Source organism: Palaemon carinicauda, chromosome 1 (genome assembly GCF_036898095.1).
Source record: "Palaemon carinicauda isolate YSFRI2023 chromosome 1, ASM3689809v2, whole genome shotgun sequence".
Classification (NCBI taxonomy): Eukaryota; Metazoa; Arthropoda; class Malacostraca; order Decapoda; family Palaemonidae; genus Palaemon; species Palaemon carinicauda.
The window spans coordinates 265,005,238-265,022,876 of record NC_090725.1 but is presented as its reverse complement, the minus strand read 5'-3'; the positions used below and the strand labels follow the sequence as shown (position 1 = coordinate 265,022,876).

Below are 17,639 nucleotides of genomic sequence, written 5' to 3'. Positions count from 1 at the left end.
CAACTTTGAAAAAGTACGAGACTATCAAAGAAATTCTTTCAAAGACCTTAAAATAGCATAATATGTTAACAGGTAAAACCGAAATGACGGGCTCACGATAATTAACTTCGGTACCAAGAAAAGACCGCCTACTATTAGGAAGGTCGAATATAAACAAATATAAAAATTAATTTTAATAAGTTTATAATAAAAGGAAGTTAATCGAAGAGGCCTATAAGAGGCGGAGAGATATAAAATAAATCTATAACTTTTGTTAAGCAAAATTAAGAAAGAGAGTCTATACTCTCTTAGACACCAACACTTCCGTCTAAGGGAAGGGTCGGCCATTGAAAGGTGAACGAGAGTTCATACTCTCTTCGTCACCAAAATTAATCAAATTAATTCCAAAAGCTAACTAAGCTAAAATAGAAGTTTCCAGTAAAGCGACAGCCGAAATCAAAGAGAAATACTTCACCAAAGTCGTGAAAATACTCCAAGAACATAAGCGTATCCCAGAACGTCTTGTCAGAAGCACGACAGAGGAATAATTGAGGAGGTGTCAACAAGAAGTACTTGAGTACCTGGCCACAGGTGGCGCTGGTAAGTACACCCCCTTCTAGTATTGTGATAGCTGGCGTATCCCTCCATAGAATTCTGTCGGGCAACGGAGTTGACAGCTACATGATTATCGGGTAAGTTTAATATTGAAAAATCATCGTATAATAGTAAACAAAATCGCCTAAGACATATTTTTACATTACTGTATAGCCTTATTCACCATGGAGAAAAGATTCTAAAAAAGTATACAGCCAAATATAAACTAACAAGCTGTAAATTACAGCGAAAAAACAAATAATATTCGTAGCCAACTGTTTGGAATTGTGTAAAGCTGTGCCTGAAACTGCAAGAAAAAAAAAGGAAATTCAGTGGGAACCTATGAGTGCGCAAATCACGTAGTTAAATGGAAATGCTGAATTTAGAAGATAATGGTAGTTTGAAAACCGAGAATTTAGTTTTGTTAAACAGTAACACAATTGCCTAAGCTTTATAATCAAGCACCACAGATTTTAAACTTGTGTATAATGCAACCCCCTTGAATCTAGCTTCAAAACTTGCATGTTACGCCAATATACGGTATACGGTATTTTTTTGGTTTGTAAATAAATTTAATCAAGAGGTAAAAATAGGGTAAATTAGGAGTAGAATTTAATTAAAAAAGGTAAAAATAGGGTAAATTAGGAATAAAATTTGAGGTCGGGTTATCAGTAATCATTAGCATAAATTCTTCAGTTAAGTTATAGAGCGGCAATAACGGTACCAAATAGGCGCAATAACATAGGGTTAAGTGTATGTACCGTATAGTTATTAAAAAAGGATTTAATATCATTAGACTACAGACTATGATAAAATTTTTAAATATCTAGCTACTTTTCTCACCTGATGCCAGGTAGGCTTTTCAATCGCCTTGCATCACAAAATGTCACCACTGAAGACGATCTTCATATAGCTTCTCTTATTCAGTGTCTTGTAAATTCACACCTCTCCTTCGTACTCCTCTCTCAATATTTTCTATCCACCTCATCTTTGGCCTACCAACTGGTCTGCTTTGGGGCCTCCATTCCAAGAATTTCCTTGGATGTCGATTTTCTTCCATTCTTTTGACGTGTCCAAACCACCGAAGTTGTCCTTTTAATAAAGTCCAAAATCCCCTCCACTTCTAGTTCTCTGCTAATGTTTTCACTTCAAAGTTTATCCAGTCTTGTGACACCTTTTATCAATCATGTACCTTCATTTCTGCTGCCTGGAGCTGGCTCCTCATCTTGGATGTTAACGTCCAAAACTCATGGCCGTAGATCAGGATTGGCCTCAGTATGGAGATATATACAGTATAAGAGTTTTTACTTTATGGAGTATGTTCCTATCTTTCAACAGTAGATACAAGTTATTGAATTTATGTATTCTATTGGTTAATTCCAGTTTAGGGTCATTTTGATCACTAAATACAGCTCCAAATATTTCAAGTTTCTCCACTGTTTTAATACTTATCCTTCTAATGAAACAGTTATATCTGCCGGTGTTCGAGACAGAAGCATAATCTCAGTTTTCTCCTTGCTAATCTCCATTCCTTTCGATGTCAAGATGTTATTCCAGTCTGTCATTTTCTGTTGAAGGTCCTCTATAGTTTCTGCTACAACTGCATGGTCATCAGCATATATTAAATCAGTGGTTATATTCTCATCAGGATTTTCCTGTCTCATGCATTTATCCATAAACAATATACTTTGAGTTGAAAGATTACTACTTTGTCTTACTCCCGATTGGATCTCAAACCAGTCCTCATTTTCAGTGTTTGCTTTTACTCTGGATCTAATATTTTGATAGGTGTTATAAATTGCTCTTAGTTTTTCAGGAACCCCATAATATCTCTGTCAATGCATCCCTTATATTTTGCCTTAGCACTCAATCTGGCTTTCTCTAGGCCTATAAATGCAATATACCCGTCTGTTCCACTCCCAGCTGTTCTCAAATATCATTTTCAGGGTGAAGATCATTCCTGATGTTCCTCTTCCTGGTCTAAAACCACTTTGCCACTCACCTAACTTTGATTCTACACATTCTCTTCTCTGGACCTTTCAGGTATTTTCACATACACCTTGAATGTGTGTGCCATAAGAGAGATAGATCTGTAATTGGAACATTCTATTTTATCTCTTTTTGTAGATGGGGCACATTAAATCTCTTTGCCAATCCTCAGGGGTGTCACCTCCATTCCATAGCAGGTTCGTTAACTCCAACAGCCATATGATTAAGTAGTTCCACAGGTATCTCATCTAAACCAGGGGCTTTGCCATTTTCCATTCCCTTGAGAGCATTTTTCAATAATATTAAACTAATGTCATTGTGACACCATTTCACCTGAGAAACTAGGCAGGAACAAAATGGGAAAAATTTAACTTACAACTTAGCATTGAAGGTGAAGAAGAGCCAGTTACTTTCCTGTCATTTTGTAGACTGTCAAATGATATTCAAGCAGCAGGCTTTGGGATGGCAAGTTTGAGTTAAGTGATGAAAAACAAGGTTGTATGCCTGAATTATGCTAATTTCCAGTGTCAAGGGAGCACCTAAGAAAATTATATTGACAAATAATAATGGAGATAAATTAACAATACTGCAAAAAAAAATTTTTCACTGCAAAAAAATTTAGTGGTAATGAGCTTTATAAAAGCAAAGCATAATTCATAGGTCTTATGATTTACTTTTCAACAGCTTTACATCTGAATATCATGTTTAATCTATTCATAATAATGCAATTTGTTCCTAAACATATACAAAACTTGTCCTTTAAAATAGGGATGTTTCTTCAGCAGTCCAGGAATGGCCACTGAATCTTTATAGAAATATTTAAGCGGCACGTGGGGGGAAGAACACCTGTCACACAAAAGCTACTTTGGTTCTTGGCTGCAATGCGTATGGATGTACTATACCATTGAACTGTTGGATCTTTCTTATTTTTGTTTATGATGCGTTAGTTTTTTTGTTGTCTTTTAGTGTTCTCACTTCAAAAAGATAGGTATATGGTGAACTTGATTTTGTTTTTATAAAGATACAAACCTTTTAAATCTTCATGTGTTGTGTACCTTTGTGGAGGGGTGATTATAGACAGACTCACCACCCTTAAGAGTGTTGTTCTCACTCTTATGATCAAGACGACTACAAAATGGGAGCATAATTTGTCTTGCCTGAAAGCAGTTTCTCTGCTTCGGGAGTGAGTTCCCTGATTTGGAGTGTCGCCCATCCTTGCATGCACGATAATGAAAGAGATTTGAAATATAAGGCACACCTGATGCTGACGAAAATGATACTGGTGTAGTGCAGTGCAGTGTTAATGAGTGTTCCTAATGTAGTTTATGTTGTGGCATAAAAATCTACGATGGGATTACCTTTAGTTTAATTGAGATCCAACTGACAGGGAAAACAACCAAGAGGGGGGAAGATGAAGAGACCAGTCATTTTTTCCATTCATCCAAAACTAAATCTGTAACCTTTGTCCTTGACCAACTGCTAATAGTCCAGTGAGGGAGCAAAGGTGGATATATACCACTTGCTGAGCAGCCACCACAGGGCCTAGAGAGAACATACATAGGGATTTGTCACCTATGTGTTACGTTTTGTAGGTAATGAGCTCTGAAGGTGGTTTGGTGCTCCATACACTTCCCTGTAGTACTGGCATCAGAAAAAGGTTCTTTACGAATGCCAGGTGCCAGGGACGTGCTTACGCCCTTGACATCATGAGGTCTGGGTCATGCCTTTCCTTGTTGGGAAGGGAAGAGATTAATGGCCCAGTCAATGATCAGCCTTCTTTACCAGGCCATACTGACAAACAGAGGTTTTATATGAGGGCGAGCTACTTGTGCGTTTGATATAATACCTTAGTGCTCTCACAGGACACAAAAGCAGCTGATCGGGATCATCGGTTACTTCCCGACTCAAAAACTAAAAAGTTGTAAATCTGGGGTTCGAGATTGCTGGATTCCTGATATCTAAGGTCATTGACGCTGGTACTAAGTTGAATGAAACCTGTCCCCGTCCTCTTGAATGGGTATTGTTATAATAAAGATAATACAGCTCACTGACTCTTTTAGCAAAGGCCAGGGCAAGAAAAAAAGATCGTCTTGAGAATCAAGTCTCGGTCAGAGGCTCTACTCAGCAGTTCGTAAGGGCTCCTTCATGGCAATGCAGGACTTCTATAACGTTCCATGGAGGTGCTCTAACTTCCGACCGGGGACAAGCTTGCTCAAACCTCAGTATAAACATAGACAACTCCTTCAGTCTAAAGACCTCACTCAAGGCTGAGTGATAGCCTTTTACGCCCAACACTGAGCAGTTTTTCTTCCTGGAGGTAAAGTAAAGATTCATTGATTAAAGGAATAGTGACTTTGCCTGGTAGACTGAGGATGACCACCTCCTAAGGTCATCTGGACATCTGTTTTGCCATTGGTTGCAAAAAACCCTCTGAGTGAGATGCTGGAAAAATTCCAGGTGTGAAGTCGTGGAGATGCGACTGATTTGTGATAGATCGGGATGTGAGGTTGAACCAACAGGTCAGGAAGGGGAAGTAACTTTCGGAACCTCCACCAGCAGCAGGTCTGGATTCCATTTTGCCTATGACAAGAGCAGAGCTATCAGTGTCACTGATAGGTTGGTTGCTGATCTGACCCTATTGATGACTTTTCTCAAGAGGCAGAACAGGGGAAATGCATAAACGTCCAGGTTGTCCCACGGGTGTTGGAAGGCATCCAGAAATGCCACCTGTGGGTCCGGTACTGGCTCACAGTTCAACGGAAGTTTCTGGTATAGGGACGTTGGAAGGCATCCTGGAATGCCACCTGTGGGTCAGGTACTGGCTCGCAGCTCAACAGAAGTTTCCGGTATAGGGACGTTGAAAACAGATCTGGTGAACCCCACAAAGTCATTACTGTACTTTGTTTGCTCTCTGAGGATTCAAAGACCACTCAGATCCAACCATCCGAGTCTTCCAGCTCAGATTGTCTGCCAAGATGTTCTTTTTGCCTAGTATGAACTGGGCTGACAGAAAGGTCACATTGTTCTCAGTTCAATGCTGAATCTCTATAGCTAGTTGCCAAAGTTACCATGAAATATTACTCCTTGTTTGTTAAAGTATGCCACTATGGTCATGTTGTTGATCAACACTATCGAGTGACCTGATAGAAGATGGAAATGAAGAGCAAAGAATGTTACTTTACACTCCTGGTTTACATAGCAAGCCAATCTGTAGCAGCGGTGAGGCCTACATCCTTCTTTTGATGCATCAGTGAAGAGCATGAAATCCGGGGGAGGAGACTGAAGGTCTAAGCCTCTAAGAAGGTTGGAGTCGAGACTCCACTAGCTCGGGTCTTCCTTCTCCTGTCCCTACAGGAATAAACATTCTGGGAGGGTCCCTACCTTAAGACCAAATGACTGAAATGAGTGCATGCAAAGATGACTGTTTGGTACCTGGGGCTCTATTGAGGCCAGGTGACCTAACAGTCACAGCTACTGGTGGGCTGGCAGCTAGTCTCGCTGAAGGATTGGTATTTATCTTCATACTCAGGTATACCATGTCTTGATTTGGCTCCAAGTTTGACTTTTGCTTGTTTACCATGATTCCCAGGTCAATGCAAAACCAGAGAAGTCTGTCTCGATGGAGGAGAATGGTCTCCAGGGTTAGTCAGGCCTCTAAATAATGAAAGAAGAGAATGCTGAGGCTAAAGTGAAAACACTTATGAACACCTGAGGGGCTGTTGGCAGGCCAAAGTACAGCACCCTGAATTGGTAGTACACATCCTTTAGGTCTAATGAGATCATGAAGCATTTCGGTCTTATGGCCTGCCTGACCATGGCTACAGTCTCCATTTTGAACAGTCAGTTGAGAAAACTCGTTCAGAGATGAGAGATTAATGACCTTTCTCCATCCTCCTGGCGCCTTTTCTACAAGAAAGAGTCGACTGTAAAAGCTTGGGAACCCGTCAAGGACTTCTTGGAGAGTACCCTTCTCTAACATCATTCAGACTTCTGCCCAAAAGGCTATGACCTAAGCTGATCCTGTTACAAAGGGCAATAATCTTATTGGGGGACAAATTAGTGGACGAGTAGAGCTGGTGAAAAGGATGAAGTAACCCGACCCGAGGATACTGACTATCCAAGGTTCAACCCTGTGGAACTGCATACCCATACCCCCACCGGTGGTAGTGTGAAAGGAAGACATGTCTTGCCTTGAAAGGGCTGCCTATGGGGATTATCCTTCTTAGGCTGAAATTGCCTAAGGCCCGAGATGCTGCATCTAAAGACCTGATGCAGATAAGGCAAATAAAATATTGCAATGGTATAGTTCTAGCAGAAGAGAATGAAATTAAAAGAAAGAGGGAAACTTACTTTGAAGGACTATTGAATGAGGAGAACCCAAGAATAGTATTTGAAGATGGACTCCCAAGCGAGGCAGTTACCATAGGAGTGACTAGAAGAGAAGTACAACAAGAAGTAAAGAAGATGAAAAATAGTAAAGCTGCAGGACCGGATAATATACCAGAAGACGTATGGAAGAGTCTTGGAGAGGAAGGCATAGATATCTTGTGGGACCTGATGCAAAAGATCTTCAATCAGGAAAAGATGCCAGAGGAATGGAGAGGAAACCTAATCATCCCCATCTATAAAGGGGAAAGGAGACATCCAGGAATGTGGCAACTACAGATGCATAAAGTTGATAAGCCATACTATGAAGATATAGGAGAGTATCATTGAGAAGAGACTCAAGATGAAACAACTATTGGTGAAGAACAATTTAGATTCATGCCTGGAAGAGGGACTGTAGATGCAATATTTGCTTTGAGGCAGATGATAGAAAAACATTGGGAGAAACAGAAAGGATTATATATAGTCTTTATTGACATGGAGAAGGAATACGATCGAGTACCACGTCAGGAGCTGTGATGTGATGTATGAGAGAAAAGGGAGTCCCTGAGAAATACATAAGAATCACCCAAGATATGTAAGAGAGGGCAGAAGCAAATGTTAAGAGCAGTATAGGCCTAACAGAAAGTTTCCCAGTAAATGTGGAACTACATCAGGAGTCTGCATTGAGCCCTTGCCTATTTGATCTGGTCATGGATGTAGTAACACAAGGTATTAAAGATCAGTCTCCTTGCTGATGATGTTATACTGTGTAGCACTAGGCGAGAAATAGTAGAAGAGAAAATGGAGGAGTGGAGAAGAGAAATTGAAAATCAGCAGGAAAAAGTATTTGAGATTGAAAAATGGTGAGAATGGGAAAGTTAGTTTATACAAGGAGAGAGATTGAAAAGAGTTGAAAATTTCTAGTATTTAGGATCAACAGTTGCAGAGGATGGTGATCTGGGGGCAGAAATAAACCACAGAACACAAGCAGGATGGAAGAATTGGAAAAACGTGTGTGGAGTCCTATGCGACAGGAAAATAGGGGTTAAGGTGAAAGGTAAAGTTGTGAGACCGGCAATGATGTATGGAGCGGAGACGTGAGCAATAAAGAAGACAGAAGAGAAGAAGCTGGATGTGGCAGAGATGAAAATGTTGAGATGGATGTGTGGGGTGACAAGAAGAGATAAGATACGGAATGAGGTAATTAGGGGTACCACAGGAGTTAGATCACTATCACATAAGATCCAAGAATGTAGACTGAGGTGGTATGGTCATGTCATGAGAAGAGATGAACAGTATATTGGAAGGAGATTGATGGAAATGGAGGTACAGGGAACGAGGAGAAGGAGACCAAAGCGAAGGTGGATGGACTGTATCGTGGATGACCTTCGATCAAAGGAATTAACCGGTGATGAAGTGTGGGACAGAGGTAGATGGAGAACGCTGGCCAGAAACATCGACTGCACATAAAAGTGGGAAAAGATGCAGACAAAGAAGAAGAAGAAGAACTTGCCTAGAGTAAAGGGGAAGAAAGGTCTTATTCGACCTGCCTGCACAAAACAAATTCTCAGATCCACAGATAGGATCATCCTTTCAGTCCAGGGTTAAGTCCACAAGATCCGCCCATGGTACAGAAATGTTGAACAATTACCAAAATCCTCCCAGAAGGTGAAGCCATGGCTGCCCCCCTCAAGTTATGGCACTCACAGATGAGCGCAAGGACCTTCACAAATGAACTCTGACTCAGGATAGTCGGCCTTCGTGGGCTTTGGACCATGCCCACCACCACGGACAAGGACGAAGCAACAAGCTCTGGAGAATCTGCCCCTCCCCCCCCACAAATACAACCATTATGTACAAAGATTATGATTGGGGGGCAGACAAAGACCTGGGCAAGACGACGTCCACGGGAGTAGACTTGGCTTGTTACCGGGTGGGACACAGTGAGGTACAGAACAGTGTTTCTCTGGCACAACGGGTTGGGGCAGAAAGTCAATCACTGCCTACCACCTTACATTCTCCCTCTACTAAAGAACGCATGCGTCTTATTATGACTTCGAATGGTACCATCTTCTCTTTCTAGAACAACTCGACGACATAGAGAGAAGCAGACGTCCTCATGTCTAGGAACAGAGATGGAGCTCTTCCCTCAACCATGGAACAGGCCATGAAACGGTACGTACACGTCCTGACCAGCTATCAGAGTGGAGTTACCTGGCTGGCCCTGGGTACCAGGGTAGCCATGGTGGGCAGGATAATGAGGACCACAGCTACCTGGTATCCTCCCTCCAACCATCACACCCATGATAGTATGCATAGGTGTCAGTCAGAAGTACTAAACCAGAATTATGTCATTTGGCACCTCTTACACAGACCGTGAAAAGGGTAAAACATGTCGCTCTGGTGAATCATTCCCCTCCCATACTACAATTGTTCTGTTCCTAGGACGAAATGAACACATAATCAGTGACTTAAGAGTGCAGTCTGGAAAGCCCAGCAACAGTGGGGAAAAGATCGCCAAAACTAACACAGCAGACATAAAAGTGGCATGCATACTCTTCCTCTACTAGATGGCGTGGAGGGATGAACCTAAGTCAGATGCTTCTCGGGAAGAAGATCCTCCACCCCCACCACTCTTGGTATTCAAGTGCGTGGCAAAGGCGGCTTCGAATGGTGTCATCATTTCAACTTGCTCTAACCAAAGTATCATGAATTGATAGAGGAACAAGAGTCAAATGTCCTGACAAAAGGAGAGATGGATGTGTCCAGGGTCGCAACACTTGGCCATCGCCCTGGTCACTGGATAACTGAAGGGGTGGCCGTGGCAAAGGGTCAACACACAAAGCCATACCCCATTACCACCCAGCTGCCATGGTAGCTATGGGGACCTGAGCCATACCCAATGGGGACCATTACCTGGGATCACGGCCCTACCCTGTGGATCTGGGGCCAAAAAACACAGCGCTGACACCAGACCATCCAAGGTACTTGGTGACCTGAGCCACAGTTCTGGGCTCTGACACAGGGTCACTGCTCCAGCCCCGGTGGACTGACATAGAGGCCAAATAACCTGTCCCGCACAGATACCAAGGATGTCAGGGGGACCCAAAGACAAGCCCATGAGGTGTCAAGACATGAAACCATAATATGGAGCCACGGCCCACCGGGGGCGGTGAAACACTGGACCAACACTGGGCAACCTAGCCACCCTGGTGACAGGTGATTAGAGCCATGCGACCGGGGGCCCAAGCTCAGGGCTAAAACCTGGGGTCACACCCCATCTCTATGCATCTGCTATCTATCCCACTTGGCTACAGAAGCAACCGGAGAACTGAGGCAGGGAGCCATGACATTGGCACTGGGCTAACATAAGGCAAACTGGCCACTAAGGTAAGTGGGGATCCTAAACCCAGGCACTCAAGGCCGTGACACTGAATCACAGCCACCGGCCCTGTGCCTCAGCTACAGGGGCCAGAAACAGAAAGACATCAATTATGTCTCCCTTGACTACCGGGGTAGTCTAGGACTGTCGGAGCCGCGGCATGGGATCACGGCTCCGGCCCTAGGGGTGGAAACGTGGGGCCGCAACACCTATCCATTTTTATTACCAAAGTAACCCATGACCCAAACCACATTCCCAGTGGGATTGAGGCTTAGAGATGAGAACCAGGGTCATGGCTCTGGCTCTGTGCATCATTCCCAGGGCTGTGGTTCCCTGACAGGCTCGAGATCCTCTGTTGCTGTCCACCCTTCAAGAGATTGGTGGTGTAAAAAAATAAATAAAATTACAGGCTAAGACTGGATTCAACCTGACAGACATTTATCCAAGGTTGAGTTAATTGCACTAATATGGTATTATCATAAAGCATTTGCAATTGTTATACTATAACTCACAGAAACTTTTCTCAACGAAAAACACGATCACAAACCTAATTTGGAGCAACACCTTAACTATATCACTGTCTAAAAGCCACTAAATCCTCTACGCATAATAGGGTGAAAGTTATAGGGCAACAAGCTGGCTAAACCATTCTTAGAGAAGACTTTAGTACAGGTAGTCATCGACTTACGATCGAGATAGGGACATATGACGAACTAAAAAAGAGAAGTTACCGCAGATTTATTATGATGCATCATGATTTGACAATCATCTAAGTCATATTTTATCAATATTTTCTTACTGTATATCATTATTTCATTTTCTTGTTTGATAGGAGATCATATGCTCTATTAAAGCAGTTTTGTATTCTATTTTCCAATTGTGGAAGCATTTTCACAATCAAGAATTACTTAATATTTTGTTTACCAATGGTTATGACCAGCTGATCTGAAGGTCCCGCTACCATTTTGAAAGACTGTGCACTGGCATATTTTTTATATAATTTCTTAATTAATTCTAAACATCTTCATGCAGAATATTACATTAGCACCAATATGTTTCAGGATATCACAGTTTTCATACAGCTTGCTTATAGCCATTACTATTCGTTATCATGCAAATAAGTTCTTGCTCTTTCTGTGTGTGTGCGCGCGCGTACGGGTAGTTCCTTTTTAAACCTTCATACAGTATTTAATTTTTATTTCATTATTAAGCCTTCATATTTCATTAGACTATATTGTGTTTAGTTGTGGTTTACTAAAGCATGTTTGTATTCTATTTTCCAATTATTTGAGCATTTCAATAATCAACAATTACTTTTGATTTATTTTTGTTAGGCATCAGCTGATCTCCAGGTCACACTACCATATTGCGTTTTGCGCACATACAGTACGAATAACATGGAGTTGTATATATAATTTTTTTAACTCATAGGAAATCACTTCATAATATTACATAAGCACCAATATGTTATGGGGTATCAAAGTTTCCATACAGTCCGAGTATAGAATATTAATAATCTCTCTCTCTCAATGTTGTGGGGTATCAAAGTTTCAATACAGTTTGTTTTTAGATATTATTAATCTCTCTTTCTCGACAAAGAATGACTTGCAAAATATGAAAATATTTTTTTTTTCTTGCAAAAAAATGAAAGAAAATACTAATGTATCAAGATAAGGTATTTAATTTTTATGTTGTAAAAGAAAATATATTTATAAGAAAATATTTGTCCTATTAGTGTACCTTTTTTTAGATAAATATCGATTTATTATCAGTGATGAAATAAAACTAGCGTAGAGTTAAATTTACGCTAAGTAGTAATCATAATAATCGACACAGACACAAAATACTTTTTATCGTTACTGTACTTGATATTTTGATAATGGGAATACTAATACTAATCGTTAGCCTATTGGAAGGAAATCACTCTATTCCCCACTCGCTTTCCGCCAGTAACATGACATTGCCAGACATATGATATGAACTCCACAAATATTACAACTTTTCTTAATGTATTTTTTACTGAAAATGGATACGTTAAATTATTAATACTAGAAAATGCTAACTTACCAAGATACAGTACATCATTTAATTTTTCTATAAAAAATAGATTATTTCCAAGGAAATTTTGCCTATTACATACTTGCGACGTTATCATAGTGAAAAAATCATCATAAAGTCGAACAGTCGTAAGTCTCATAGATCGTAAGTCGATGACTACCTGTGTAGAAAAATTGGGTTGCACAGTTTTCTCTTTAATTGCCATAATTAAAACTAAATGATACATTTTCTTCGTGATCTACACCCTACTAGAGGTAGGGTATTGCACAAACCTGAAACAAAAGAAACGAGTCATGAGACAATGAAATGGCTGATAAGAAACAATTATAAAAAAAAGTAGGTAATCAATTTACCACTATGTTTTGACAATGAACAATTTAAAAATAAATTTATTATTTCTATACAAACTATAACTTATAATTACTCTGCACATTCCCTGGGGAGTGAGCACAAGAACAACAATAGTAGATGCACTAAATGAGTAGAAAAAAGACGCAAACCTCTTCTTCCCCCTCAAAGTATACGCCTACTACTGTCACGCTCTACACGTTGCACTTGGGGATGATTGTGAACAATAATGCTCCTAGCAAGAACACAAATAGTGTGGACCTACAGCTGGTTTAAAAAAGAAAAAAAAAAGATGTAAAGTCCATCCTCCAAAGATCAAGTGCCTTGTTCACAATCACAATCAACAGCCAACATAAACTTCCCGAAAGAAAAAGAAAATGAAAAGTTCAGTTAAGAGTGCATCGGTACATCCGTACTAAATGCAGCTGGAAACACAAGTGAGGAGACTTTGACAAGTAAGGGGCAGGGCTCCTTGCCCATGCTCCCAAGTAGTCCCTGCTCCCACATGTTGCTCAAGTGCTCTTTAATCAATTCAACGGCTGTCCAGCTTCACGCTGAAAACATACTCCCTACCTGGAGGACAGTGGTTTGTATTCCCATAGGAACAACTATATACAGTACTACTCGGTATGAACCTTCAGACTTAAAGTTGAAAAAAATACAAGTTCCTCAAACCTACAACGTATATGTAATGAAGATCGAGATATTCAAAGGGGTGCTGAGTCGCATATTTTTCCCTGGATGGTCCTCGGAAGGGGGGAATACAGGGATAAAGAGAGAAAAGATTTTACTTTTACCTGACAGTTGAGAAGATTGTGTTTCGTAGATGATAGCAACGTGACTCCCAAGCAAGATTCATCGAAATACTATAGAAAGAAACTATAAACTGTATAAGAAAATATCTATCTTTAATTGTTCAGTATAATAAGGTGACATGAACGAATATGAAAATTGTGATGACTTTGCTTGATAAAAAATCAATATATACAAGCGATTTTATTAAATGAGTACTCACAATTATTCCTTCTGTTCCTCTTCACTTTCTGACATTTCCTGAAAATCTTGAGGAATATACATTTCTGAGCAAATATTTTTATAGTCTATAGATGCAAACTTGCTCTTCACTTGGGTCTTTTGCATAACTCCAATTTCTCTCTCAGCATCTATTTTCCAAGCTTCTTTACAAAGTCCCTTACGAAATACCATCCCATGAAAGTGTGTTTGTTTTTCATATTTTGTTCTAGAAAATCCAAGAAATCCCAAAGATATTTTCCACAATTTATATATATGGACATTAGCATTTTGATGTTTACTGTCTGGAGTTATGATGCAAAGTATACCATTAGGCCTTAAAAGACTATAAGCCTTTTTACAGCACTGAAATCTCTGTTTTGGCGATGGAATATATTCTAAAAAGAGAGAGAATACTAAAACATCATATGAATTACCTTCTAGAGATGAGATACAATTGGAAAATTTACTCGCCTCACATTTGTAATCATAATTTCTATTTTCTTCAACAGTATTTTTATCACCAATAAGCTTTTTATCATCTACAGGAGACTCCCTTAGCTTTGTCCTTTCACCAACATTCAGTAGTCCTTCTCCTGTAGCTTCTGAGGTTTCATCATTATCTACAGATGACTCTTCTTTCTCAGAAAGTTTCTGTATGCAACTTTTTTCATGTTCATTTTGATCCTTACTTTTGCTTTTAATAACTTGTAAGTTTAAGAAATCACATTGTGCAACATTCTGGAATAAAAAGAAAATAGTTAGTAGAAAACTTTACTAAATCAAGGCCTAATAGAAGTCACTGTACTGTACTATTTCCCTTTCAATCAATGAAAAGGAAAATTTGAGAATATATCATGAAGAACTATTCAATGTAGAAAGAGCAATTCCGTGTAGCTATTGAATCGGTTATCTTACCTATCCACCATAATTATTTCTTAAAACTTAGTATGATGTGAGCCAAGGCACTTATGATATACAGTATTAGTGCAATTCCATGAAGATTTTCCTAATGTTGAGAATTTTGAAGTACAGTAAAAACAAAAATAATTAACTGTTTCATGGCATACTGATGTTGGAAAATATTTCTTTTTTTTTTTTTCTTCAAATTTAAATATGACAAACAAACTATCTTAATTCACACAATGGCAGTAAAAAACCTTTTAACTCTTTTAACCTAAATGATAGGGATATCCTGTACTTTTCTAATCAGAATATTATTCTTGTTGGCACTTTTACTTCATTTACCATTACTACCTCCATTACTTGTCACTTACAAATGCTAAAGTTGCTGGGAACTTGAATCATTGCCTGCTCCAGTAGGAAGACCACTTGATCCAAGTCCAATCGTATCATAAAATGTCAAAAGAAGTTCTAGAAAGCACTACTGATGGCTACATTTGCTACACAAAATTTATATATTCATTTTTCCTTCCCCTCTCCCCTTGACTATGATAAAAAATGCTGGGGTACATCTAAATTTATATATACAGAAGAAATTGCTTTGAAAAGAGTTTTGCAAAGAATCAAAAAATAAAATATTAATTTATTCTTGCAAAGTGTTGGGGGCAGTTAAGGGAGTAGTAAAAAATAGAGGGTTGGGCATGAATGTAAAGAGAGTTCTATATGAGAAAGTGATTGTACCAACTGTGATGTATGGATCGGAGTTGTGGGGAATGAAAGTGATGGAGAGAGAGAAATTGAATGTGTTTGAGATGAAGTGTCTAAGGAGTATGGCTGGTGTATCTCGAGTAGATAGGGTTAGGAACGAAGTGGTGAGGGAGAGAACGGGTGTAAGAAATGAGTTAGCGGCTAGAGTGGATATGAATGTGTTGAGGTGGTTTGGCCATGTTGAGAGAATGGAAAATGGTTGTCTGCTAAAGAAGGTGATGAATGCAAGAGTTGATGGGAGAAGTACAAGAGGAAGGCCAAGGTTTGGGTGGATGGATGGTGTGAAGAAAGCTCTGGGTGATAGGAGGATAGATGTGAGAGAGGCAAGAGAGCGTGCTAGAAATAGGAATGAATGGCGAGCGATTGTGACGTAGTTCCAGTAGGCCCTGCTGCTTCCTCCGGTGCCTTAGATGACCGCGAAGGTAGCAGCAGTAGGGGAGTCAGCATTATGAAGCTTCATCTGTGGTGGAAATGTGGGAGGTTGGGCTGTGGCACCCTAGCAGTACCAGCTGAACTCGGTTGAGTCCCTGATTAGGCTGAAGGAACATAGAGAGTAGAGGTCCCCTTTTTGTTTTGTTTCATTGTTGGTGTCGGCTACCCCCCAAAATTGGGGGAGGTTCCTTGGTATATGGATGGAAAACTTAAAACAAAAAAACCTATAGATTGTTACTTTTATTTTAAGGGGATAAAACTTCTCGTAACAACACCAAAATTGAATCAAAATATTATTCTGTTTTTCTGTCGAAAATCTTTATCATCATCTTAAAAGAAAGTAAACTAGTAAAAAATAATCACCATTGTAGTAAGAGTGTAAAACTCAACCGCTAACTACTATTACAAACTCCCTAAATACTACAGTCTATTCTATTTACCAAGGAACTTCCCCAATTTTGGGGGATAGCCTACATCAAACAAACGAATAAAAGGGGACCTTTCCTCTCTCCGCTCCACCCAGCCTGACAAGAGATGCAGCCGAGTTTGGCTGGTACTGCTAGGGTGCCTCAGCTCACCCTCCCTCGTTATCCACCACAAATGAAGTATCATACGCTGAATCCCCCTACTACTCCTACCTCCGCGGTCACCAAGGTGACCGGAGGAAGCAGCAGGGCCTACCGGAACTGCGTCATTACTCGCCACTAACTCCTATTTCTAGCACGCTCTCTTGCCTCTCTCACATCTATCCTATCACCCTGAGCTTTCTTCACTCCATCCATCCACACAAACCTTGGTCTTCCTCTTGTACTTCTCCCATCAACTCTTGCATTCATCACCTAATTTAGCAGACAGCCACTTTCCATTCTCTCAACATGGCCAAACCACCTCAACACATTCATATCCTTCTAACTGCTAAATGATTACTTACACCCATTCTCACCCTCACTACTTCGTTCCTATTCCTACCTAATTGAGATACACCAGCCATACTTCTCAGACACTTCATCTCAAACACATTCAATCTGTCTCTCCGTCGCTTTCATTCCCCACAACTCCGATGCATACATCACAGTTGGTACAATCACTCTCTCATATAGAACTCTCTTTACATTTATGCCTAACCCTCTATTATTTACCACTCCCTTCACTGCCCCCAACACTTTGCTTACTTCATTCACTCTCTGACGTACATCTGCTTCCACTCCACCATTTGCTGCAACAACAGACCCCAATTACCTAAACTGATCTACTTCCTCAAGTAACTCTCCATTCAACAAGACATTCAATCTCGCACCACCCTTCCTTCTTGTGCATCTCATAACCTTACTCTTACCCACATTAACTCTCAACTTCCTTCTTTCACATACCCTTCCAAACTCTGTCACTAATCGACCAAGCTTCTCTTCCGAGTCTGCAACCTGTACAGTATCATCTGCAAACAACAACTGCTTTACCTCCCATTCATGATCACTCTCGTCTATCAGTTTCAATCCTCAACCAAGCACTCGAGCATTCACCTCTCTCACTACTCCATTAACAAACAAATTGAACCACCATGGCAACAGCAAAAATCCCTGTCTCAGCCCCACTCTCACTGGAAACCACTAGTTCACTTCATTTCCTAAACTAACACACTCTTTACTACCTATGTAGAAACTTTTCACTGCATCTATAACATTTAAAAAGCTTCCAGAAGACTAAAATTACTGCCAGATCTTTGCTCACAATTCATCTATAACATTTTAAACGCTTCCAGAAGCTTCCAACAATTCCATATAACCTCATCAGATTCCACATCACCTCC

At 40.2% G+C, this 17,639-nt stretch overlaps 2 protein-coding genes across 3 annotated transcripts in view; both read right to left on the bottom strand.

Annotated features, from left to right (window-relative positions):
* Window positions 1–2,021: 2,021 nt before the first annotated feature.
* Window positions 2,022–6,142, bottom strand: LOC137639066 (uncharacterized). Its single transcript, XM_068371389.1, has 3 exons — window positions 5,995–6,142; window positions 2,744–2,903; window positions 2,022–2,346 (listed from the first exon to the last, which is right to left on the bottom strand). The coding sequence occupies exons 1-3, from the start codon at window positions 6,140–6,142 to the stop codon at window positions 2,022–2,024; spliced, it is 633 nt and encodes a 210-aa protein (XP_068227490.1).
* Window positions 6,143–13,701: 7,559 nt separating this feature from the next.
* Samtor (S-adenosylmethionine sensor upstream of TORC1) overlaps window positions 13,702–17,639 on the bottom strand; it is a 64,306-nt gene continuing 60,368 nt past the window's right edge. For both annotated transcript variants that reach the window (XM_068390173.1, XM_068390180.1), the window contains exon 5: window positions 13,702–14,470. In XM_068390173.1, the coding sequence (XP_068246274.1) occupies window positions 13,736–14,470 (735 nt within the window). In that variant the 3' untranslated portion in view covers window positions 13,702–13,735. The remainder of the gene's footprint in view (window positions 14,471–17,639) is intronic.

Bases quoted from the DNA above. Each gene is read 5' to 3' on its own strand.
- LOC137639066 (XM_068371389.1), bottom strand. From the start codon at position 6,142: ATGGTAAACAAGCAAAAGTCAAACTTGGAGCCAAATCAAGACATGGTA. The intron at 2,904-5,994 runs GTACCAAACAGT...GTTCCTGCCTAG, and splicing joins TGGCCTCAATAGAGCCCCAG to TTTCTCAGGTGAAATGGTGT. The intron at 2,347-2,743 runs GTGACACCCCTG...TCAAAATATTAG, and splicing joins GAACCTGCTATGGAATGGAG to ATCCAGAGTAAAAGCAAACA.